Below are 27,363 nucleotides of genomic sequence, written 5' to 3' on the forward strand. Positions count from 1 at the left end.
TGCGTCCTTCCGAAAATCAAATGGTCTTTTTCAGGATATCTCCATAATTTTAAAGAGCATAAAATTTAAAACGTTATCAGTGGACAGTGTACCAGCCGGTCTGGGCCAGGGTCTGCTGAACCCGGTTCGGTAATATTCCATCACAACATGGCAATAAATCCCGCTGCCGGACCCGGACCAATATCGCTATCTGCCATGGTAACAGCCAGGGAAAGGTACTCGGTAAACAATGTGATAGTTCCTTGACACTGTTGTTGACTGATGACTGGTGACCATTTCTGTTGCTTACTGCATCGTTCTTATATCGTTAAGTTAGGTTGTTTGTATCTAACAAACACATCGTTTTATGAAGTTGATTAAATAGCAACTTTTTATCTAGGCTTTTCCTGAAAGCTTTTCTAAATTAACTTACGGCATTGATTCAAAGATACTACATTATAACATACATCATGTTATGGCATGCCATGTAATTATATAATGGTCTATCTACGTAAATAAAAATTATTTTTAAATTTTGTTACTCTCGCTAAAACTCGAGAACGCCTGAAGCGATTTGGCTAATTCTGGTCTTGAAATGTTCGTAGAAGTCCAGGGAAGGATCAGGTGATCTAGTTTTATTTTTGGAATATTTCTGTATTTTGAAAAAAAAGTTTTCTAAATCGTCCTTCTTGTTGACTTTTCTATCGTCTAAAATTTATTTTTACTTTTAAGATTTTCAACCACCATGTTTTTTGTTCGCAGACATTTCGTCACGGGTTCCCGTTCTCGCCGACGGCGCTGGCGTGGGACCCCATACAGAAGCTGCTGGCCATCGGAGACAAGGGCGGCAACCTCAGGATGTATCCTTTGTCAGAGAGAGAGGTGGAGAAGTAAAGAGTGAAAGATAATTTTAACTATTTGGAAGTAGGACGTATAGCTGTAAACGTATAACTATTTCCATGCTAAAGCATCAAACACGTTGAGGATAAAAATATGACAGTTCAAATGGTATCTGATATATCCGAGCCTTGCCATTAAAGAGGTATATTTGATGACGTATCCTGTACATTGGGGTATCAACTCGGCTTCAACGTAGAAAAAAAATCCATAAAAAAAAAAATACGTGCGGCACTCGGGGACTGCCGCGGTAAAGTTATTGCATAGCATATTTTCTCAACTTAAGCAATTATATTAATTCGCACGCAAACAAACACCGTACCGAAGTCTGACAACGTCGGTGCGACAAGCTCCGCACCCCGAGCCATACCGAGCCGAAGTCTGCCGAACTAAAACAACGTTAGACGAATGTTAGGAGTTTTTCGTTACGAATTATTTTTTATCCGGTTCCCGCGCTCATATCCCGCGATAACAGCTATGATAATAGCTTAAAATTATTATTTAAACTACCTAACAATTGCAGAAATCAAAGTCATTATTGTTTGCCAATATAATACTATTTAATAAAGCGTTTTAATATAATTAATAGTTTGGTATTAACCTATAATTAATTGCTGGATAATTAATATCGAGAGTTTATTGATATACATTATGTAATTGTATATTATGTTATAACTTATAACCTATATCTAGCTGTAGCATAGACTAGCTCACTGTGTCAAGGTCTAGACTGTAGGTAATACACTGCGACTAGTGCATACAACTGCATCTCCGTTATTATCATAAGCCGAGCACTTGTGGGTTATGAATTTTCATTCGTCGTTATTTATTTCAAAAAAACCTAAATCTATCATCATAGGAGTACATTAATAGATATACACAAGTAAAAAAATTTTGTTTGTATTATTAAATAAATGGTGTAACATAAACAAGTAAGAAATAAATACTCCTTCAGCCCTGCTCCTTTTACAGTGAACTCTATGCAAGGGAAACATACACTCTGTATATGACATTTTCCTTAGTCTATGATATGACGCATGAAAAGGTGCAGACTTTTGGCTACTTAAAGTTACTTCTTATGTACCATAATGTTATGTTAATAATAGTCGTGACTAAGCAAACTTATTAATAATTACTCGACCGTGGCTATGCCGAACGAAACAAACCAAAATCGGTAGACCACCATCTTGTAATAATAATTATAATAATATTTGGAAGAATGTGTGTTTGTCTATCAAAACTATGATCTGACTTAAATTAATATTCGACAATCAAAAGCCTTTTTTCTTCAAAGTCGGTAAAAGTGTTACCGATATTACGCGTTTAGCAACAGAAGTATCTCCGCTTTCTTTATCTCCTGACCTAACCCAAGTGCAACAATGTAGCCTATCCCCATATCTCGTGACCCCGTGGCCGCGTGGTCACAACAACACTCAACAATTGACTCAGTGAGGTGAACGCCGAAATACAATGTTGGCTGATAGTAATGTACATCTGCCTACCTATGTAGTCGTATAAAAACATGGGCTTTGCTTTAGCAACCACAATGTTAACTCCTAATATTAACATTCATCGATATAATATTAATATTTTGAATACTAAAGTGTGACTTTACGAGATAACAGATTGAACCTGATTCCTCATTATGCTCAAACTGCAGAACCGATTTGTATAAAACCAGACGACGCCCGCAACTCCGTTGCGCCAAAATTACTTTATCGAGCAGGAACCGTACATTTTTCCGGGATAAAAAGTATCCTATGTGCTTTCCCGGGACTCAGAGTATCTCTATATCAAACAGCAAAATCGTTTCAGTGGTTTGGGTGTGAAGAGGTACCAGACGGACAGACACACTTTCGCATTTATAATATTAGTCTGGAAGTACTTATGAGTTTAATTTGGAGCTACTCGGAGGGATTGTTTTTATCGCGAGAAACGTACTGTAACAGGTACCTACTGTATTCCACATCCTGCGCAACGAAATTATGGATGACATTTTAATAAACAATTGTCATAATAAGGAGAAGGGAGATTTGAAACTATTCAAGTTTAATCTAGAAGTTGAATTAGTTGTTAGTTGGCTGAGTGTCGGGCGGCTGCGAACATCAGGTGACATAACCCGGCTAGCGGGGCGAACTCCGAGATATCGGCTCTGGCAGTTGGCAGGCCGCCAGCCGCTCCTGGCACAACATACTGGCATACGGAAATCAACTTGATTTACCTCTTGGCGCAAATACCTTTGCATAGCTTTGGACAACAATTTACGTTTGTTTCGAAAACTACTTACGACTTATATTACTAGTAAAACTATCGTAACGGGCTTACAGTATACTCCGTTTTGTTGGTTTATTGGTATAAATGTAAACAAAGCTTAGTATAAGTGGCAACAATGCTACTAAATTAGTTAGCTTTGGTACACCCTGTATATCGATACTAGCTGATATAATTTATATGGCAAAACATCGCTTCCCGGGTCAGCTATACACACAATAATTTTGTTAAATATTGCGTGGCAAATATTGGTTTTAAGTTTTTTTTCTCATTACACTTTTAAATCAAAATTATTCCGAACGAAACATTATGTAAGTAATATAATAATATATAATATATATATATTACTTACTTAAATATATTATTATTACTTCGAATCTTTGATATGCTGGTTAATATAATTTACCAGCATATCAAAGATTCGAAGTTTAAGTTTTAAAATAATGAATCAAGTTATAATTTAATAAAGTATATCTTTCCGTTAAGTAACTTGGTAATTAGTTGTGATGAATCGACTTCCAACTTGGAAGGGGTCGGCTTGTATCACTCCCCCGATTCATTACCGAATTCATTTAGTACTCAAACTCGAATATTGGAGAATATTCCGCTTGGTAGATCTTGATAACACTTTCAAAGACTTTTGATGTGATAAGAGAGTCGGACATCGATACAAAATAAAAGCGTATTGATATAAGGGAACAGACCAAAACTACGTGAATTTTGTAAAGGGAGTCCACAAAACAAATAATAAGTTCGAGTTGGACTCGCGCACGATGGGTTCCTTATCATTATAGAACAAAAATAGCCAAAAAATTGTTTTTTTCATATGCGAGCCCCTCTTAATTATTAAATTTATTTTTATTTCACTATCAATTATTATTAAATTATAAATAAAACTACGTATTATGTGAACATTTCAAGTGCCTACCTTTTGCCATTATTGATATAGAGCAAAAAATAGCAAAAAATCACGTTTGTTGCATGGGAGCCCCCCTTAAATGTTTAATTTATTTTGTATTCAGTATTTTTTGTTATAGCGGCAACAGATATACATAAACTGTGATAATTTCAGAAGTCTAGATATAGCGGTTCTTGAGATACAGCCTGGAGACAGACAGAGGACAGACAAACGGACAGACAGACATCAAAGTCATAGTAATATGGTCCCCTTTTTACCCTTTGGGTACGGAACCCTAAAAATTACGTGGTCATCCAGGGGAAGGTTGGTTTTTTCCAAAAGTCAATAAGTATATTAAAAATCGCGCGATGGGCATTTGTAATTTTTTTTTACTATTTAGTTCTGTATGAGAGGTTTATAATAAGTAATTATTATTATTTTATTAAAAAAAACTTTTGAAGCCAATCACAGCCAACGTGTTTTTTGGGGATTTTACCAACTTCAAAGGTTAAGTACGTTCCCTATAATATGAAAGCAGCTTGTGAATATATATTATGTACGATCCAGATTTGACATAATCCATTCACATAATAATTATATTGAGTTGAACAATATTTAATGTTTAACGTTTACTCATTAAAATAATTAAAACTTGGAAGAATTTAATTAAATTGTTTTTGGGACTAAATAACAGTTCACAAAGAGGCCCCTTTCGTATTTAATTAAACGAATTAATAAAATCACTCCCGCATAATACGTTTATTCTCATCAAGTATAATATTATGGTTCAAGCCATGAAGCAGAACAAGTATTCATACTGTATAACAAAAAATATGAAACTTTATGTTACTCGTAATTTCATTGCGCAAAAATGACATATATCGCGCGTAGCCGTAAATTTTTCTAGGAATTACATTTTTCTACTAATAATCAATACTTTCTTTCTCGGGACTACATCTTAATCGGGGCTGCGGTGTAGCACCTCCATCGTGGGTATCGCAGACACAATAGATTTTCAATCTCCTGACGACCTCTGTGGCTCAGTGGTGAGCGCGTTGGTAGCTCAAGCCGGGGTCGCGGGTTCGAATCCCGCGGACGGAATAAAAAGTTTTCAAAGTTCCTGGGTCATGGATGTGTATTAAATATGTGTATCATATAATAAAAATCTTAAATATATGTATAGTACGAAAGTATTAAATATATTTCCGTTGTCTGGTACCTGTAACACAAGTCCATCAGGTACTTACCACAGGGCCAGACTTACGTGGTGTGAAACTTTACTTTATTATTATAATTTGATGGTTCAGTTCAAATTGATGTTGAGCGCTTATAGGTAACGTACAGATACTTATGTATAAGCAAACATTACATTTTATTTATACGTGGGAGAGCCATGCTTCGGCACAAATGGGCTGGCTCGACCGGAGAAATACCACGTTCTCACAAAAAACCGGCGTGAAACAGCGCTTGCGCTGTGCTGTGTTTCGCCGAGTGAGTGAGTTTACCGGAGGCCCAATCCCCTACCCCATTCCCTTCCCTACCCTCCCCTATTCCCTTCCCTTCCCTACCCTCCCCTACCCTATTCCCTCTTAAAAGGCCGGCAACGCACTTGCAACTCATCTGATGCTGCGAGTGTCCATGGGCGACGGAAGTTGCTTTCCATCAGGTGACCCGTTTGCTCGTTTGCCCCCTTATTTCATAAAAAAAAGTCACAAAATGTTACTCGTTTCGTTACCTCAACTATGAAATCGTCGTTTACTTTGATATCTAAATCCGTTGTGAGCTGTCGCCGCTTTGGACAATTTTCCCGTAATTCCGCATTAAACGTAACTCGTAAAATCTCCAGTAATTTGGGGGCTTATGAAATATAATCTGGAACTTATTCAATTTGGCCCCGCGCGGGGCGGGCGGGAGCGGGGGCGGGGGCGGGCGGGGACACCCCCGGGGGTAATTACCAAATTTCCGGAACGAAATTTCAATTGAAACCTTCCGTCAATACAGAAATTAATTTTATGTAATAATTTGTGTGAAATTTCGTGATTTTCGCTCGCTTTTCCAGTAGGTACATGGAAAGTAATTTTTTTTTGTGTAAACTGGGCGATCTTTGGTAGCAGATGACAGTATCAAGAATCAAAGGTTTAGTCTGTGTAATATGTTTATGTTGAGCACATATACATAGTTATGGACACTAGCTGGTAGTTGGTATAGAGTCATAGACACAGATCTGTAGATGTCTTCGTAAAGTTATTATTACTGTCCTAATATACGAGCAGGTAAGTATTAAGTAATATTAGGGCAAGCCGAACCATTTTGACGCTGTTTCTTCTCGACGGTTAGTTTCTCAACCCGCCTATTAGGTCTCATGTAGATGTTCTAAAAGTATTAATTTTTAACCGATTTTGAAATAAATTTCAATTCATTATATCCCACGTCTTTGACCGCCACAGCCCAATTACCCCGCGAGGTCACACATCCTCGCAACCTTACAACCTCGCAACCCAACCGCCTAGCAATGTAAGAAAAGTTAGCAACCTTAAAGTATAGTTAACACAAAGCCAATAATCTTGGCGCCAGTCCTGCAGAAGCCAGTACTGGCCTGGCCACTTTTGTTTAGACAAAACCATCGCATTCACGAATTTTTCTTCGGGTGTCCACACGTTTTCAGTTAAAAAAATAATAAGTACACGGCAAAGTCTGTTGAAAAAGAAATATTTTAAGGAACATCTGCGAACTAATAACAGAAGAGTTGATTGAAATATTTGAAACAAAAAAACGAAATGATTCTTTTTAAAAGCTTTTATTTTATATTCACTCCGGCACGAAGTTGTTCTAGTGCCGAAGCGCGCATTTGTTTATTTTTGTATGAATCACAACGCTTATCCCACAAGCATTCGAGCTCCCTATAAAGATATATAAATTTTAGAGTATCCTCTTCGTTGAATTTTCTCGGCATTTTGTCCAAACACATGTATACCGTACAGACGTTCGCCAGTGACTGGCGAGATGCGTCTAGTGTCTACACATGTCCGCACCATAGGCGCGGGGTTCGAGGGGCATGCGAGCGGAGGTCACTGGCTAGAAAAATAGACGAGCGCTCTATTCTCACCAATACTGGCAGCCAGCGTTGGCCTGGCTTGAAAAACTGTTCATACGCGGCATATACCAAGCCAATACTGGCTGCCAGTCTTATTGGCAGCCAGTACTGGCTGTGTATAAACTATACTTAACTTGCAACCTTCAAGTGTCAGACGTGAGCTTTGAGCATTTTCATAAAGACTGCTCCGACCCTCTCAATAGCGCTCGACTCGAGAGAACTTTACATTTGTTACTGAATAATATTGAAATACGACATTTAATTTCAGAGATTTGTCGAGTGAGCTCGCGACGGCAGCCTTCATTGCTTTAATTCTATATTCCACGAGTTACGAGTACATACTCTAGTCTTGCGTGCTAGTACAATAAGCACATTTATTTTGTACGTGTTTCTGTATATATTTTGTTGCCTTGACAGTTGTTCAAGTTAAAGTAAGTTGCAACTTTAATTGGATGAAAAACGTGGTTCAATCGACGAAATATTAAAGAATAGAGCCTATTCTCGAACGCCTTTCGGCGTTTTTATGGCTATAAAATGAAATAGCAGTAAATAAATTTCGTTTAACGATCCGACTCGTACTTAACGATCAACTGTACGCTTTAGCTCAAAACTTTTAGCATAAAGCTTAGAAAATACAATAAATATTAAAGCCAAAATATGAAAGGCTGAGAAATATTAAATAATTGAAAATCTTTTTGGCAGCTCCTCACTAATCTCACATCGGGTACATAATTTTCCAATTTATTTTCATGACGCGATACACGGGAACAATAAAAGATTATCTGTATCTGGAATTGCGATCCGACGCGTGTGAAGGCGTGTCGGTGTGTGGCGGCGTGTTGTATCACGATTCACGAGGTACTTAGCTGATATTGTTTATTATGTTTACTTTTACGTGAGATACTTGGTAACATAATTATATATTAAAAAATAACATAGCTATCCATGTAAAAAAGGTGTGAATCATTGTTGTCGATGATGTTATGATGAACCTTCTTAATATATGGGCTATTTGGCCTGAAATAAAGATATTATTATTATAATAAGATTGGTAATTTAGACGCCACAATTAACCAAATATAAGTATTTTTTTACATACATAGAGTACCTAAAACAAATTTCGTTTGTTTCGCCGTAGGACCTAAATGTCGTAAGTACAGTCGTTTAGTAATTACAGTTGTGACGTCACGGTAATGCTCAGGTGCGGGGTGTGTGCGGGGGGGGTGCGGGGTGCACGGGGTGCGGGGGGTGCGGCCGCAAATGGTCATACATTTTAATAAGCTCTCGACTCGCTCTTAGTACGCTCGTGTAAATAACTGATATCACTTAAAACACGTGGAAATTATTAAAACAAACCAGATGAGCCCTAAGGCTCTGTAACTTAACTGCTTAAGCAGTCAGATATACTCTGTATTTTATGTGGTCGTTAATTACTATTGTATGTTGAGAAGTAATAATTATTATTATCAATAGATCGTTTAGTAGTAACTTCGTTTGTGAATCGCACTGGAACCACACCGCAGCTTTCTGTAGAAAAACAATGCTTTGTAAAGGATAATAGAGTGATTCAAACTCTCTTTAACTATAATTATTATCTGTACATGGTAGAGCCATGCTTCGGCACGAATGGGCTGGCTCGACCGGAGAAATACCACAGGCTCACAGAAAACCGGCGTGAAACAGCGCTTGCGCTGTGTTTCGCCGAGTGAGTAAGTTTACCGAAGGCCCAATCGCCTACCCTATTCCCTTCCCTACCCTTCCCTATTCCCTTCCTTACCCTCCCCTATTCCCTCTTAAAAGGCCGGCAACTCACCTGAAGCTCTTCTGATGTTGCGAGTGTCCATGGGCGACGGAAGTTGTTTTCCATCAGGTGACCCGTTTGCTCGTTTGCCCCCTATTTCATAAAAAAAAAACAGTAAAAAGATAATTCCGTAGCGCAGACAGACATATTATCACATAACGTTCTCGTAGTGTGCAATGTTGATCGCAGCATCGTAGCTCGCAGCGTAGCGGTGCGCGGTGGCGTAGCAATCCTTGTAGCGACGATTCTGGGGCTGTACCACGAAACTATTTTGGGACTCAAACAATCGTACGAGAATGTCGCGTCCTACTCTTACAAACGTGTAATGATGTTGTTAGAGCAGGACGGTGCATTCTCGTTCGATTGTTTGAGTCTCAAAACGGTTTCATAGTAGGCTTACTGTGTGTAAAATTGTTAAGGCCATCCCCTGAGCAAACGACCTTGATCATACGTTTGCCGCGTTGCCGAGATTGCACCAAAATCCATTTTTTATTTATTTATCTTAGTTCAAAATTGACATAAAAAAATCCAAACGGCAAATAATATGTATTACTTAATGACATTGTCGAATTACTTTGGAATCTGATATCATGAGTATAATAAATTAAAAAAAAAAATAACGGAGAAAGGAATGCTCATATGCTGAAGATTATTGCTGTATTTTGTTATAATTTTGTAGCTTTCAAATTTTGAGTTAATAAGACTCTAAAACCGGTAAATTATGGCATCTCCGTAGGGAGAGCGTCTTAATATAATTACTTTACATTATATTAAGGACCTGTTTTACCACTTTCTGATAAGTGCCGGATAGCCTATCCAGTATCCACCGCTTAACTTGTCAGATAGAGTATGGAGAATCTGTCAAAAAATTGTGGATAACCTATCCGGCACTTTATCAGGGAAGTGGTGAAACAGGCCCTTACCCAGTAAATATTCGTGAAAATAAAAATAGATATATGTACCCAATCGTTGGCTGTCTCTATTATTGGCACTTTCTATTTTTATATGGAAATACTAGGAATACCAATAAAAGTGTTTTCTTAAAAGTGAACACTTACCGGCCGCCCACAGAGCCCACAGAGCACACAGACACATTTAATGATGATAAAACTTCAATTTAAATGAAGAGTTTGACAGATAATATATTGAGCTTAAATAATAAAAAAATCATTTAACTACCTATTACAATTAAATAAATAATATTCGTCTTTTAGTGCGGCAGTTAAAGTACCAATATTGAGTGTTTCACCATAGTTTACATTGCGTTGAAAGTGACTTTACGATGTTCGCCTAATATTCTGCAGTAGATCCGTGTTTGCTGTATGATGCATCCTACCGACTGCGCCAACTCGACATGTTTGTCGACGCCATTTGCAAAATTGTACTCCTACCTGCATATTACATTTAATATATTTTGCGCAGCCTTGACAACATTTTAAATTGCTTGCTGGATATCTAGAGCATGAGATTCAATATTGTTAATTTAGATGTGGTTAGAATTTAGTCGCGAAAGAATTATTTTAACGCTCGGGAACTGTACGTTTTCAGTCATAAAAATTATCTGTGTCCTCTACTGAGACTAACAGAATTTCTTCCGAATCATGGACTGTGTAATGCAGGTTACAAATAAACGGATATACACCTACATATCTATACATATATTAGTCTAATATTAGTGCATATTTAAAGAAAACTTTAAAAAGCTGTCAATAGACGTTTTTTTCAATGCCTCCTTTTAATTACCTAATCGAAATATTGTAAACTGTGTCGCCGACTGTACTGGTAAGCCCGCGTAATTGTAACAGAAGTTTACCTCGGTGTTTAGCTTACAGCTTTACAAACAAAAATTAAATGCACTTTTATCATTACCAGTGTATGTCTGCCCAAAACAAGTAAACAGTAGTCTATACACACTACACACGTAAAATCCCATTTCCATGTTTGTGTGTTTTAATTTGGCCGGAGTGCATTCACGACAAGATGCCGCGCTATTTGCATTACTCTAATGGCACACACGACATGTCTTGTACACTCCTTTTTACAGTTTTGTGCCTTATTTCCATAGCCATACGGTCGAAATATGATAAACAGGACACCGACTGTACTGGTACGCCAGCGTAATTAAAGACATGAGTGACAGAAGCCGGTAAGTAACATTGCACAACAAATTAACAATTTCTCATTTTTTCTCTTCTAATTTGAAAAAAACCTTGTAAGTTATAACTTACCTACTTCATCATGTAGCTGATATATCTAGTTATACATAGAGTCCACATTTTTTTTATTCCAAATCTTTTTCCCGGTTCCAAAGCCTTTATTTATACAAAAAAACGGCAGTTTTCAAATTGTTACTTATATGGTTCATCCACTCATGTCTTTAATTGCAACAGAAGTTTACCTCGGTGTTTAGCTTACAGCTTTACAAAACTGTTGTACACACACACATATTATACACTGTACACAGTACACACATATACACAGCACACATAACCTTCCAGCCGCGGCTTTAGCCTAATGATAATATGGAAATCTGCGCTTACAATTACATAATGTAAGTGTAGACTGTGGAGTCGGCAGCTCCAAGGAATGTTAAAGCTAGGATTTCATATCATCATAGATCATTTTTAGTAAATGTCATTTTATTCGTGTTTTATCGAATACAACAAATAGCTAGTGTTTGAGTGAAAATTGCGAAAGCTGATATTGGAATGTACCTCTATAATAATGAATATGAGTTAGGGATAATATATGTTTCAGATATTTACGTATTTTGTCTTGGCTATTTACATAAGTTTTTGATCACTGTAATCGTCATCAAACATCATATTAGTCATAACTTATGATCTTGGTTTTCTCTGCTTCCTGGATCACTGGATTTTCGCGCTGGATCATCACTGTATGAAAGTCTTTATCCAACATCCAGTATCTATTCTTCTGTCTTTTACCTCACATACTATTAAGCTTTTTACCGTTGTCCTGAGTTTTGCAGTTTTAAGAATGAATAGACAAACTGACATTGATTTATCAATCTGTCCTTTGGTCTATTGAATATCACCTTTCTATGATGTCCATGCTAAACGTCTACCTTACCTGGACACATATATATACCTACCCTAAAATATGATCACTTAGTTTTGTTACACGTTATATATCTACCTTTTATTGAAAATCTTTACAAAACATAATTTCCTGAGCGATCACAGTCTGGGTGGCCCCGGCGTGGACGCCCACGCGCGGCACGAGGCCCCGGAGGCGGTGCTGCACGCGCGCTTCCTCATCAACGAGGGAGCCCTGGTCACGGCCACGGCAGACGACCAGCTCCACCTGTGGACCTTCCGCCAGAAGTGCCCGCAGCGGGTGCACTCGCTCAAGTTTCAGAGGGAGAGGTGAGTGGCAATTTTCTAAATAAGTAGATAGTTCATACTCTATTTGTCTTCCTTTCACTTTTATTACGTACGAGAGTTTCCTTAATTTTTTACCTTTTTACAGAACCACTGTTTCAATGTCATACTAACTGTAGACTTACTTATCTTATTAACAACATTCAACATGCAAACATTTCCTTGATATTTTTATTTTTCAGCGTTTGTACTCTCTTGTGTTTTTTCTCTTCTCTTACTATCTATTGCTTCTTGTCCTATTTAATTTCTTTCAATGCTTTCAAAATTATTAATTCTTTCAATATTTGCTAAACAAAAACATACAGTAATAGTTATATTATAATAGTAAGTAGGTGGTAGAAGCTACATTGTTACGCTTTGGCTTCTGATAAAAGTACGTTAACTGCAAACCCTTAAAAACAAATAAATAAGTAAATCGTGTTTGCGATAAATACATCATTTGTTTATAATATAATAATATTACTTTTACACCGCAAAATCATATCTTAATTATTATTATAGTAATATGATCCCAATTACATTATAGCGACGGCGGTAAGATTAATAGAAATTTTTGAGATTTCTCTTAAGTTTTCAGTAGTCAAATATGTATCCTTATTTCCTGTACTATTTTAAATTTTTTCCGTTCAAACCGTAATTTATTTAACCCCCAACCGCCGCCCCGTTGATTCACACCTGACGTGAGCCAAGTTGACCCCAGCAGCGGGAAGCGCATAATTAGATCACCTGCCCAGCGCCGGGCGGCAGGACGGTGGACGGTGGCATTTGACAGATCTTTAATTGGATTTACCGGATTAATCCGCCCCGAGCTGGCATTTTACTTGCCGATAATTAAGATAGCCAGCAAAATTGAGAATTGAATAAGCGGAAATATCATACTTAATTATTACAAATTACGATGTAATTTTTACATCTCAGTTGAGGTTGATAGGTCGAAATATTTAACTTTATTAGCTTTACTGACTTGTTCTTCATTATGACCAACAAAATAAACTGAATTATATTCAGTATTGATAATTTAATTTTACTTTATTCATAAATCTTTTTGTATTAACTTGTCCTGTCTTTAAACTACAAAAATACAGCTTTCCCTTTTTATTATACCTCTAGTGTAGACTGTAGCCACTACACACTACATAGTATTCTATAGCGCTTAACAAAGTTTTAAATCTTTTAACATTTAAGGCACAGTGTTCAACTAGTGATAGACTATACAGTAGGTATACGCACTAGGTGCTAAGTATCTCTATAGTAGAGATATTATGTAACACAGCACCTTACTAGGTGGCGGGCATTGTTGCAGATACCGCATTAAACTAACACGAAGCACCAAGTTAAAGGGGTGAGTGCTAGTTTGATGTCCGTACGCTCGATTTGGCGCATTCGCTACCGTGCGACCTGTGTACTTACATATTAATGAGAATTACATGGATTGATTTTGTCGTGACTCGTGCGACAAGTCAACTCAGCACTATATGTTTGTGCACAATAAAGTATAATATATTTGTTTTACGTAGACTGGCTGCGCCCAGCTCCAATTTTCACACGTCTACGGTAAAGGTTTTTGACAGTAGATTCTCAACGTGCGACTTTAAAATCGATCCAAGTGAATCTCAATTTACGTGCATGGCATGTGCATGATAGATACATCTAGTGACGCTATGGTGACCTATAGGTACTCGGTGTAACTATTACACCTGCAGTCCCTACAGTGTAGTAGTAGTACTATCGCTACGTTTTCCCTTTTTCATAGAAATAACTATCCATATAAAGTACGAACGTAAATAAAAGACTAGAGATTTGATACACACAATACAAATATTCTGTAATTTTTCTAACGTTTTGTCTGTTCACGAGTCACGACGTCATAGCCCCCAAATTGAAAACCGATTTGGATATTATGTTGAAAATCTTTGACGACCTCTGTGGCTCAGTGGTGAGCGCGTTGATAGCTCAAGCCGGGGGTCGCGGGTTCGAATCCCGCCGACGGAACAAAAAGTTTTCAATGTTCCCGGGTCTGGATGTGTATTAAATATGTGTATGATATAATAAAAATCTTAAATATATGTATAGTATAAAAGTATTAAATATATATAAGATAAATTATTGAGGATTTTCAAAATAAACCACAAATTGTTGCTCTGAAAATATAAAGTTTTGTTTTATTTAACACGCTCTTACACTTTTACAATAAGTAATTGTTGTTTATCTAAAATACAAGACAATAGTTTATCTTACCTGAAAATATAAAGAAACGACATTTGAAGTTTACTAATATCGATTCCTCAACTTTATCCTTTCTAAATCTTTCTAAGTTTTTAAAACAATTTTCACAAATAAAATAATCTTGGCGCTACTCCGCCATTTTCATTGGATCCTGTCACATGTGACAAGCAAATGTCAATGCACTCTACACACCACAGATAAAAAATTAAAAAAACAAGAGTTAATGCAATGTCATTTCATTACATCTCCCCCCCTAAGTGAGAAAATCCGAAATAATAAATCTATTTAACCATCTCAAAGTTATCTCCATATTAGTTTACCTATATTTCATATTCTTCAGCATCTATCGTCACGGGTTGCAGTTTTGTTATGTGGAATAAGGTTGATTCTGATTTTCTGTTACCTGTGTCAATCCTATAAATAGAGTTTGAAATCTTCTCTACTATCTTGAATGGGCCTATTAATAATTCGTCTAATTTTTTTCTATTTAGTCTGTGTCCATTCTCTACATATACACTGTCTCCTATCTCTAACTCTAGAGTTTTTCTATTTCTATCAAATATTTTCTTGTTGTAGTTGTGGGATTTTATTGTATTCTCCAATGCCAATTTTCTATCCGCAATCCACTTGTCTTCTTTTTGTATTGTTTTAATTTCATTTGGTAGAATACTGACATTTGTACCATCCAGTAAATATTTTGGTGCAAAACCTGTAACCGAGTGTTCTGTTTCATTATATTTCTGTATACATTCTCTTGCTATTGTTGTCCATGTTCTGTTATTACTTTTCTCGTTTGTTTTACATCTTATTTTATTTACTATTGTTTGATTTAATCGTTCGTTCAAGCCATTTGAAAATGGTGAATTTACTGCTGTAAATATTAATGTAATGTCATTTTCCTGTAAATATTGCTTAAACTCTTTAGAATTAATGCCTGGATATTGATCTGTCAGAATGATTCCAATTTCATCTGTCTCTAGTACTTTCTTTGTTAGTTTTATAAAATCACTTGCATTCTGTGTTTTTGAAGTCGCAATAAATGCATATCTGGTGTAGTGGTCTACTAAAAGGTGTAAGTACTTTTTAGTTGATCTAGATCCTCCAAAGCCACCAATGGTATCCATTGACATAATTTCGAATGGTTTTGTGGCTGGTCCCAGCTGTGACATTAATCCAAATTTTCCTTGACATCTTGATTTATTTTTTATGCATACTTCACATGTTTTACAAATGTTCATGATATTTTTTGTAAGGTTTTTTGCTGTATATATTGAACTTATTTTTTTCTGCAATTGTCTAATACCAATATGACAAAAACTTTCATGCACCTTCTTTATAAGTTCTTTACTATATTCTTCGGAAAGTATAATCTTTTCAATTTTTTTAATTTTTTTATAATATATTCTGTCCTTGTACATTAGATTCTGCTTATTTTCATATATTTTTTTATTTTTCTCTTGATCTTCAACTATATCTCTTATTTGTATTAAATTTACCATTTTCAATAGTTCTTCCTTGTTATCCTCTGATTCTAATACGGGGTTGCGGCTCAAACAGTCAGCTTCTTTATTTTCCTTACCGGGTATATATTTTACTGTAAAATCATATTGGGATAAATAATATGTAAGGTCTCCTAGTTCCTCATCCGTCCTGCATTTAATATTCATGTTCTCTAGGGGTTTGTGGTCAGAGTAAATAGTGAATTGTTTTCCAATGAGCCAGTGTTGCCAATATTTAACAGCTTCTTTCATAGCAAGACACTCCAAATAAATAGCCTTTTTCCGTTTTTGAGACTCGTTCAGCTTTTTTGAGAAATAAGCCACCGGTTTGTCTTTGCCGTCTAGTTGTGTTTGTTTTAGTATTGCTCCGATACCCTCTAAAGATGCATCTGTAAAAATTTTTATTGGCAGGTCTTTGTCAAAAATTTCCAATACAGGTTGAGAACATAAATATGTTTTTATTTTGTTAAATGATTCTTCACACTTCTTTGACCACACAAACTTTTCGTTTTTTCGTAATAAATTATGCAAAGGTTCTAAGATAATTGCGCTTTTCGGTATGTAGTCATGATAGAAGTTGATTTTTCCTAAAAATTGTCTGATATTCTTCTGCGTCTTAGGAGTTGGAAAATGTCTTATTGAGATCAAATTATCTTTAAGTGGCCTTACCGAGTTTCTCTGAATTACATGGCCGAGATACTTTACTGAGTCCGAAGCAAAGGTACATTTCTGGAACTTTAATCTAAAGCCTTCTTTTATAATCGCTTCCAATACGCTTCTTATATGTCTTATATGCTCCTTAAAAGAAGAAGAGAATATTAAAATATCGTCGATGAAATTTACGGAGTATTCTGTCAGATTGTGTTTTCTTAGAATGTTGCTTAAAATTCTTTGGAAAATTGCTGGTGATGTTTTTAAGCCAAAAGGGAGGCATGTCCACTGGTAGTGGCCATCTTGCGTGACAAAGCCTGTTTTACTTCTATCCTCTACTCGTAGAGGTATAGCCCAAAATGCTGAGTTTATATCCAGTGTAGTAAAGTACTTACAATTTCTAGTTCTAATAATCAAATCATCTATTAACGGAAAAGGTTGAGCTTGCGGTACAACAATTTTATTCAATTCTCGGAAATCTATACACAAGCGGGATTTCTTACTTTCACCTTTTTTAAGTGCCATTGTAACAGGAGCAGCGAAAGGACTGTAAGATTCCTCTATTAAATTATTCTTTAGCAACATAGCTATTTGCTTTTCAATTTCTAATTTATCTTCTATTGAACATCTATATGGTCTTTTACTACAGTATCTATTTACTATTAAATCTATGTGCGCTTCATAATTTTTAACTGATCCTACATCATACTTGTCCTTGGCAAAAATAGTTTTATATTCCTCTACAATCTTCTCTATCTCAATTTTCTGTTCGTTATCTAAATGGTCTGTCATACTTACAAATTCCTCTGTGTCTATGTGCTCATTGAAATTTATTGCAAACGTTTTTATGTTGTTTTCTTCTTTTGTAGTATTTTTAGGTATTTTGTCCATTTTCTTTTGTTCTATCTGTAAATCCTCAGTTTGAGTAAGTTTGAATTTCTTTATCATATCTAATCCAATTATAAAATCATCAAAATCTTCATTTTCTACAACAAAAACGTCCACCTCCTCTTCCAAATCAAATATTTTTATCTTTATTGTAATCAAGCCATCAGTTTTTTTCACACCATTAACCGTTTTTATGTATGCTATATTCACACTATCTTTGTTTTCTTTTACTTTAATCAGTCTTGAATTTATTAAAGAGATCTGTGAGCCTGTATCATAAATGCCGCTCACTTCTAGTTTATTTTCTATTAAAAGCTTGATCCTGATTAATGGTGTACTTACTCGTTTTTTTTTTCAGTATTCATATCTACTTCAATAATAGAGTTATTATTTACGTTCCTCGTTCTGAAAACCCTTTCAGATTCAATTTTATTCTTCTTGAACCAACATGACTCCTCTGGATGATATCTAATTCCTTTGTCTAAAGATTCACAGGTCTTACATGGCTTCTTCTCATAAGATTTATTTTTCTGAAGAAATGTAGCACTCTTTGATATAGTTGAGTTCTTCTTGTGCATCATACCTTCATATTTTCTTATCTCGTTGAACAAATCAGTAGTATCATGGAGTTCTTTCCTATTCAATTTATTTAGGACAAACATGGGTAGGCCTGTTGCAATAAGATCTATCATAGTTTTCGAGTCAATTGATTGGTTTATGTCTAGTATAAGCCGTTCTTTTTTTAAAGCGTAATCAATCAACTGGCCTTCCTTATATCTGAAAGCGAAAGCGTAGGTAACCATATCCCAACCTTGGTTTTCAAAAGTTTCTAAAAATTTCTTTCTCCATTCATTCCATTCAGAGTTTACTGTCAGTTTTAAGGCCATCGAGCTATACCAATCCAAACAAGATTTTTCCAAAAACAACCTTAAAATTTCTATCTTTGTTTCATCCTTTGTAATATTTAAGCGTTCACACTCTTTTTCAAAATTCTCTATCCATTGCATTGCATTACTATTCCTACTTGTAAATTTTTCAATTATTAATTTCTCTGAAATATTTTTTAAGTTATGTTGATTTTCTTTCTTCGACGTAGTTTCTATTAATTTTTCCAAAATATGTTGCAAGTTGTCTTTGTCTTTAAGTTGTTTCGTATTAATTTCTTCTAAATATTGATCCTGAAATTGCAAATTACTTTCCTCGTCTATGTATGTCTTCTTTTGATCTTCATTCAATTTTATCCATATTTTTCTACTTTGATGCCTTTTCCTTAAGCTGTTTTTTATTTTAGGGAAAGTATTCATATTCGTAATGTGTATGTGATTAATCACCGGCTTCAGCTCATCAGGTAAAACGTAACATTTTCCCTCCTCTGTACATATTGAGGTTATGGATAACACGTTGGATTTGCCGTCATTTGAAGCTATTACCGAAAACTCAAACTGCAGCCGGTCCATCTTCTATTAGTTAACGGAAATGTCGTTTTATAAGATAAATTATTGAGGATTTTCAAAATAAACCACAAATTGTTGCTCTGAAAATATAAAGTTTTGTTTTATTTAACACGCTCTTACACTTTTACAATAAGTAATTGTTGTTTATCTAAAATACAAGACAATAGTTTATCTTACCTGAAAATATAAAGAAACGACATTTGAAGTTTACTAATATCGATTCCTCAACTTTATCCTTTCTAAATCTTTCTAAGTTTTTAAAACAATTTTCACAAATAAAATAATCTTGGCGCTACTCCGCCATTTTCATTGGATCCTGTCACATGTGACAAGCAAATGTCAATGCACTCTACACACCACAGATAAAAAATTAAAAAAACAAGAGTTAATGAAATGTCATTTCATTACATATATTTCCGTTGTCTGGTACCTGTAACACAAGTCCTTTAGGTACTTAGCACGGGGCCATAAAAAAAAAAAAAAAAAAAAAATACGTATAAAATGATTTTCGTAGTTATCTTGTAGTCTGAGGAAACTACGTAATGTGACGCAGTTATTATAGTGTCCGACCTATAGACTATTAACTAGACTATTAACGTCCTCGGCCCGTAGGCCCGTAGACAGTTACGTTATCGCCCCGGCGGACTTTTACGGCCACGTGAACCGTTTACGGTATCTTTTGAAGGTTGACCTCCAAGCTTTCAACCCTCCGGTGATAACTCGCGGTCAGGCTAGTGGGGTATAATACTAGTTTTAAGTTATTTACTGTTTTTATTGATAGCTGTTGTCTTCCTGACGAAATAAAAAGATGCCTATACTATAAAAACCTATAATAAGTCTAGTGTGTTTCAATACTATTTTAAACATTTCTTTATTACTGTATAGTAAAGAAATACAATAATTTTAAATCGACTTAGTCAAACTTCATACTTTTTTAATTAGATGTAAACAAAATATAATATTATAGCTAAAATCATTGTTAAACCCAAGAATTTATGCATTAAAATTGTTAGAAACATGATAATAATTGAGGGAAACGTTGCTTCGACGGAATAATTTAGATTGCATTTATGTTCGGAGCTAAATTATGCAACAGAACATAATCATGGCTGTGGACTTTAATTAGTTACGGTTAATTAAAGTGTGTTATTAAATACTTGTAGAATGTAGAAACTAGTTGGGTGTTGGAAAAATATTCTGAAATAAGTATGTTATTTTTTGATTTCGTTCAAACCGACGCGACCAAGCGACTGCGAAGCGGGAGCGTCAAGTTGCGTCAAGTTGTCAAATGTGTGTTTTGAATACAAAACACACATTTGACAACTTGACGCTCTAGCTTCAACCGCTGACACCTTTTGATTTTTTATTTGTTGATATTGGTTTTTTTCTAGTTGAATTGATCTGTTAAATTTTATCAGTGCAGTAATATTTTAGTTACTTAAATTTTAATATTTTATTCCTTTGTTAATGTCCTAAAATTATATTCAATAACCACCGCTACCCCCTACAACTAAATAATATGATTTATTTAAACAAAAACCTGTTTTATGCAATTTACCGTATCCATGGTCGGTAGTCTGCAGACTACCTAGATATTCTGCAGATTATCTAGTAATGTAAGAATATAATCAATTTTTGTTACTGTCGCAAAAACTCGAGAGCGGCTGAACCGATTTGGCTAACTTTAGTCTTGTAATATTCGTAGAAGTCTAGGGAAGGTTAAGGTTAGAAGGGAAGTGCCGAAGTTCGCCGGGTCATCGAGTTCAAAATAAAAAGAAGTACTCAGGTCACACTCAGGCGTCCTACAGCATTATATCTGGTGTCAGTTTGATCCCGGACCACGGCAATAGTTTGTTTGTATTGCGTCATAACTCATACTGACTATTTATTATACAAGTGTGTTATCACCTGAGCACTGTCACTTTATCACCGATATACTGGACGCTACCGGATGTCATTTTACTGCGGCCTCACGAAATCAGTGGACAGAACGACCCGGACATATATTTTTTTTTATAAAATAAGGGGGCAAACGAGAAAACGGGTCACCTGATGGAAAGCAACTTCCGTCGCTCATGGATACTCGCAGCATCAAAAGAGCTGCAGGTGTGTTGCCGGCCTTTTAAGAGGGAATAGGGTAATAGAGGAGGGTAGGGATGGGAAGGTAAGGGTATAGGGGAGGGTAGGAAAGGGAATAGGGTAGGGGATTGAGCCCCCAGTAAACTCACTCACTCGGCGAAACACAGTGCAAGCGCTGTTTCACGCCGGTTTTCTGCGAGAACGTGGTATTTCTCCGATCGAGCCGGCCCATTCATGCTGAAGCATGGCTCTCCCACGTCAATAAACAACAACGTCAAACAACAAATGATATTATTTAAGAGATATATTGGGACAAATTTTATTAAATAAGGTAAGAGATAACGCCCAAGACTAGTTTTCAAGAAACATAATAGGGGATAGTCGTTAGTCGTTTAGGACCACATACGGCAGTCTCAGTTACTTGATCATAAATGTAATATCGTCTCACTCGTTCTTCTTACTTTAAAAAAAAATGGCGTGTTTAGACAAGCGATTTTTTAGCATTAACCCGAGTGGTGTATGTGGGCCCAACGTCCTCAAATCTCCTCTAATCTCCGTTTACAGGAAACCCGCTATTGATACAGGCCCGCCTGGTGACCGCGATAACGCTGAAACAAATATTTATCAAAAACACGTAAAACGACCTCTAAAAATTAAAAATTATATTTGTTTAACACATTAAGGTCATCACTGAAACAAAACCGTAGGTGCTCGTTATCGTAGGGGAGGGGAGGGTGCTATTTGTGTAGTCACTCGAGCGTCATGAAGACCTAGTAGGTTTTTTACATTAGGTAAAGCTGATAAAAAATAAGCGTTTTTAATTTTAGCGGTGGGTTCAGAAATAGCAGCCATTTTAAAGTTTTGAAAAAGAAAATATATTCAGAAAATTGCTTATTTAGGTAAATTATAAATATATTTTAGACTAGCGACCCGCCCCGGCTTCGCACGGGTATACAATAAATGATGGCCTAAGTCACTAAAAAAATGATTAAAATCGATTCAGTAGTTTGATTTTAAATAATTTATATTCATTACTACCCGTGGCCCGCGTTGGTCGGTACTGCCGCAAAAGCTACTTACGTCCCGCAATTTTAAATCTGTAATGTCTTCGAAAATATTCATTTAAAATAAAAATGTATTTGAAGTATTTAATTGAATAAGGATTATTGCCGTATTGGTTAAAATCGCTTCGCTTCTGATGCTGCGAGTGTCCATGGGCGACAGAAGTTGCTTTCCATCAGGTGACCCGTTTGCTCGCTTGCCCCCTTATTTCATTAAAAAAAATATACCATCGCAGAGTTTTCTGTAGACCTTTTCAATGTGTACAATGCGCACCCCTGCATTGGTACTCGTACTATTATTATCTATTCTGTGGCATTGGTAGCGCCCACTTCGAAACGGGCGTAAATCGCAATATTTTAATTTCGCCATAACTTCTAAACCAAACGTCCAATTTTAATCATTCGAAGAGCAAATATAATCTACATAAACTGTACTTAGTGATGACATTATTTATTTTGATAGGGATCATTAGCATAAGCAAAATAAATTCGTTTAAATGTAGTCCAAAAAAATCTACATATTTAAATAAGAAATAAGAAAATGGTTGTTGTGCCTCACTTGACATAGATAGGTATAGTGTGTCGCGGACATTTTTGTAGATATTTATAAGATCTACATTTACTTAGAACATTGTATAGTTCTATATTTTATAGTTTAGGCAGCGTACGCAAAATAAGTAAATTTTCTGGTTGTTTCCGAAAAACTGAAATATCTTACGGAACCCTATATTCTCCAAAATAAAAAGTAGCCTATGTTATTCGTAAATAATGTAGCTTTCGTATGGTGAAAGAATTTTTAAAATCGGTCCAGTAGTTTTTGAGCCTTGAATATTCATTACAATTAAACAAACAAACAAACAAACAAAGTTTACCTCTTTATAATATTAGTATAGACAACAAGGACTAAATCATTTAGTTTAGTGCAAAATAAAATATTTTTTTATTTATTAACACTTTATGCAAATTTACAAAGGCGGGCTTAATGCCTTGTGGCAATAAAATGTCCGTACAGGCTTACCTAACCTTTGAATCGTCAGTGCTTTATATGAAAGCTTCTTTGGGGTATACTAAACATTCCCTAGCTTAATCTGACAGATCCGATGACATTTCAATATTAAAAAAAAAATTAACCCACCACGTGAGAAATCTGATTTCTATACCATGATAACTAGACACATGCCGGAAACCTATACAAGCTTTATCTGACACGCTCGAGCTTGTCCCGAAATCCCCTCTTCCCCTCCTCAACTATTATGTTATTCAACCAAAATTGTCATGTTCACTTTAGAATTGCTTTCAAACGTGAAAAAGCATAAATAAATAAATAAAAGCGGTGAGCAGGGTCAGCTGCAATTCTGCTCTGTTCGAAAGGCGACAATTTAGGTACTACTCTAAAATCGAACCAACTTTAAAAGAAATTATAAAAGTAAACCAGTTTTCCGTTCCGGGACGAATTTGTCCCACTTCGAGAGAACAGGTTAAACAAACGAATCTTTAACACCTACGAACTAACTCGAGAAACCAACGAAATCTCCAACTATTAACTCGCCTAGAAGTTCCCAAAACTCGCGAAAACTTGCCGAATACTCGCGGAAACTCGCCCAAAACTCAATAAACTCGCGAACTCTCCGCGCCATTTACCTCGGGAAAGTTGCTGCTCGATCTGTCAACTTTCCTCCTTCGAGTCGCGATATTTGATCTGCCATTTACCGTATTGCCATTTTGACAGCTACGAATGTAAAATATTTTCCTTTTTTAGGGTTCCGTACCCAAAGGGTGAAAACAAGATCCTATTACTAAGACTTCGTTGTCCGTCCGTCTGTCCGTCCGTCTCTGGGTCTCCAGGCTGTATCTCAAGAAGCGCTATAGCTAGACTTCTGAAATGTTCACAGATTGTGTAATATCTGTTGCCGCTATACTGTAACAACAAATACTAAAAACAAAATAAAATTAATATCTAAGGGGCTCCCGTACAACAAACGTGATTTTCTTGGCATTTTTTGCTCGTTGTCAATTAAACAAAGTAGGCACTTTAAATTTTCAAAAAATGCCTTAATTATATGTGTACTTTAATAATTAATAATAACATTGAAATAAAATAAAAATGTAATGGGAGCCCCCCATACAAAAAACACAATTTTTGGCCTATTTTTGCTCTATAACGGTACGGAACCCTTCGTGCGCGAGTCCGACTCGCACTTAGCCGATTTTTTAATAACACTAAATGAAAATAATGTAGTGAAGTTGTACTTAGTAATAAAAAGTATTTAAGTAATTCAATATTAAAATGTTATTTGCAGTATAACGTCATAATAACAATAGATTAGTTTAATTATGTGATGATCTTGTTCCGGAGAGAACAAGCGGTGAAATAAACGTTATTTCACCGCTTGTTCTCCGGAACAAGAGTTGCTCTAAAAGTGTTTTGAAAGAGTAAGGCGAGTTTCCAAAACAATAATTGCTTTCAACCGATCCGCTTTCGTTTGTCGATTCAATAAAAAGCCAATAAAGTGCAATCCTAAATAGCGATCAGGTATGAAGTAGGGGGAGAGGACGGGAGGTATTTAGTCCAGCTCCGATTACTCGTTCAAAGGATCTGGCCGGGATTGGAGCTCGGTACCCAATCACCGCCCATTCACAGGTCCTAATTAAAATTTCTCATTCACTGCTCCGCTCTATGCTACAAAATATCACACTTTTCAACGCTCAATACGTAAAATATTATATTGAAGTTTATTAAAAATAAATTATAAATAAAATGTTTTAAATAAATTGTTTCATCATCAGTCGTTGTCGTGCTTACTATACGTGTTTTGATTGATTGACATTCTCATAATCTTTATTGGCAAGAGTTTTGTGACAAAGTCTTAAAATTAAATATTTTTGAGAACACAATATTATGATCTGCTAAACATGTTTGTATCCCAGATTATAACGTTATCGTGGACGTCACGTTATCGTGGACCTTCCACAGTAAAACGTTGGGTACGTAATGCCCTTTTGATTTTACGCACCGCGGACGTTTTGTGCGGTTCAGTAGAGTGTAGACGTCGTGGTGTCCTCTAACGTGCACGTTAAAAAGTTATCATCGACGGGAATTTAAAGCGTCTTCATAATTCATATAATTCCATAAGTATTTCTTAACTACTTACTTTCCTATGTTATCGTTTTACCGCGGACGTCCACGATATTACCGCCACGTCCAAAATTATAAAAGCGCATAATGGTTACAATTTTAAGTTTGCAATTATTTCAAATTATGCATTCAATTAAAATTCAGTCAATAACCCGGAATTTAATCCTGAATTACTTACTTTCTTCCTCTTTTTTGGGTGTTTTAAATGGAAACGTTTTGCCTTTAGTAATGTCATAAGATTACTCTATATTCCCTATATTCAGAAAAATCTATACTAATATTATAAAGCCGAAGAGTTTGTTAGTTTGTTTGTTTGAACGCGCTAATCTCAGGAACTAAGTCCAATTTAAAAAATCTTGCAGTGTTAGATAGCCCATTTATCGAGGAAGGTATAATTTATTACGCTAATACTAATAGGAGCGAAGAAATAGAGGAAAGTGTGGAAAAAACGGGGGAAAATTATTTGAAAGGGCTTATTTGAACGCGCTAATATCAGGAACTACTAGTCCGATTTGAAAAATTCTTTCAGTGTTAGAGAAGCCATTTGTTGAGCAACGCTATAGGCTATATTTTATCACGCTAAGACTAATAGGAGCGAAGAAATAGAGGAAAGTGTGAAAAAACGGGGGAAATTATTTGAAAGGGCTTATTTGAACGCGCTTATCTTAGGAACTACTCCGGTCCGATTTGAATTATTATTTCAGTGTTAGATAGCCTATTTATCTAGGAAGACTATATTTTATCACGCTAAGACTAATAGGAGCGAAGAAATAGAGGAAAATGTGGAAAAAAACGGAGGAAATTATTTAAAATTGCTTTTTATCTTAAGAAACTACTGGAGCAATTTATATGCTAATATCAGAAACTACTAGTCCGATTTGAAAAATTCTTTCAGTGTTAGATAAGCCATTTGTTGAGCAAGGCTATAGGCTATATTTTATCACGCTAAGACTAATAGGAGCGAAGAAATAGAGGAAAGTGTGAAAAAACGGGGGAAATTATTTGAAAGGGCTTATTTGAACGCGCTAATCTTAGGAACTTCTCCGGTCCGATTTGAAAAATTATTTCAGTGTTAGATAGCCTATTTATCGAGGAAGACTATATTTTATCACGCTAAGACTAATAGGAGCGAAGAAATAGAGGAAAATGTGGAAAAAAACGGAGGAAATTATTTAAAATTGCTTTTTATCTTAAGAAACTACTGGAGCAATTTTTATGTTATTTGACACACATGAAGAATAAACCACGTGAAAGGACATAGGTTTCTTTTTTGCGGAAAAATGTACGGTTTCCGTGACATTTCTTAATTACGCGGGCGAAACCGCGCGGAAGATCTAATACTTATATATTTCTGCACGTAATATTTATTGACCATCACCAGTGCCGTAAATAGGGCGGTGCCACCGGTGCCCAGGCACAGGGCGTAGACTCTGGGGGGGCGCAAAAATGGCCAAACCAGGCAGGAGTATTATTTTTTCGGTTTGCTCCCGATAATAGTTCCCGCTGCGCCCCGAGAGCACGATTCCAACAGTAAAATAGACCTATACATTGCTTTGGGTAATATAATATCTAAAAAGCAAGGGCGCAGTTGTAGAACCTCGCACAGGGCGCAAAAAAGACTGTTTACGGTACTGACCATCACTAGGTCTAATATTGACCTAAACTTTTGACAGCGAAAACTAACAAACTGTAACAAATATAACTTCCGTTAAATGTTAACATGAAAATTTAACTGCAAGAAGCGCGAACTAAGCTAATTTAAAGTACCTGAGCGAAGTATGTACCTTTGAGGACGGTTTAGTGTTTAACCGGGGTTAGCTAAACGTGGGTTTACCGGCCTTTATCCTACAGTAAACTCGACCCGAGTACACGCGCCAAAAATATTACTTTTATGTAATTTTAATATTACTATCTTATATTTTTGGTTAGAAAAAGAAGAATTATGCAAAAATATGGTAGATTGAATATTTCATAATATATAAATCTTTAATTATATACATTATCTAGGTCCGCAGCGCCACGCCGGCA

General features: G+C 35.9%; 1 protein-coding gene across 9 annotated transcripts in view; it reads left to right on the top strand.

Annotated features, from left to right (window-relative positions):
• LOC121733544 (syntaxin-binding protein 5) overlaps window positions 1-27,363 on the top strand; it is a 263,948-nt gene that overhangs the window by 197,835 nt on the left and 38,750 nt on the right. For 8 of the 9 annotated variants that reach the window (XM_042123820.1, XM_042123821.1, XM_042123822.1 and 5 more), the window contains exons 2-3: window positions 742-839; window positions 12,144-12,326. In XM_042123820.1, coding sequence (XP_041979754.1) covers window positions 742-839; window positions 12,144-12,326 — 281 coding nt within the window. Of the gene's footprint in view, window positions 1-741; window positions 840-12,143; window positions 12,327-13,656; window positions 13,684-27,363 lie in introns of those variants that run through there. The other variant, XM_042123828.1, reaches the window with a different exon arrangement.

The sequence above is a fragment of the Aricia agestis genome, chromosome 14, assembly GCF_905147365.1.
Source record: "Aricia agestis chromosome 14, ilAriAges1.1, whole genome shotgun sequence".
Classification (NCBI taxonomy): Eukaryota; Metazoa; Arthropoda; class Insecta; order Lepidoptera; family Lycaenidae; genus Aricia; species Aricia agestis.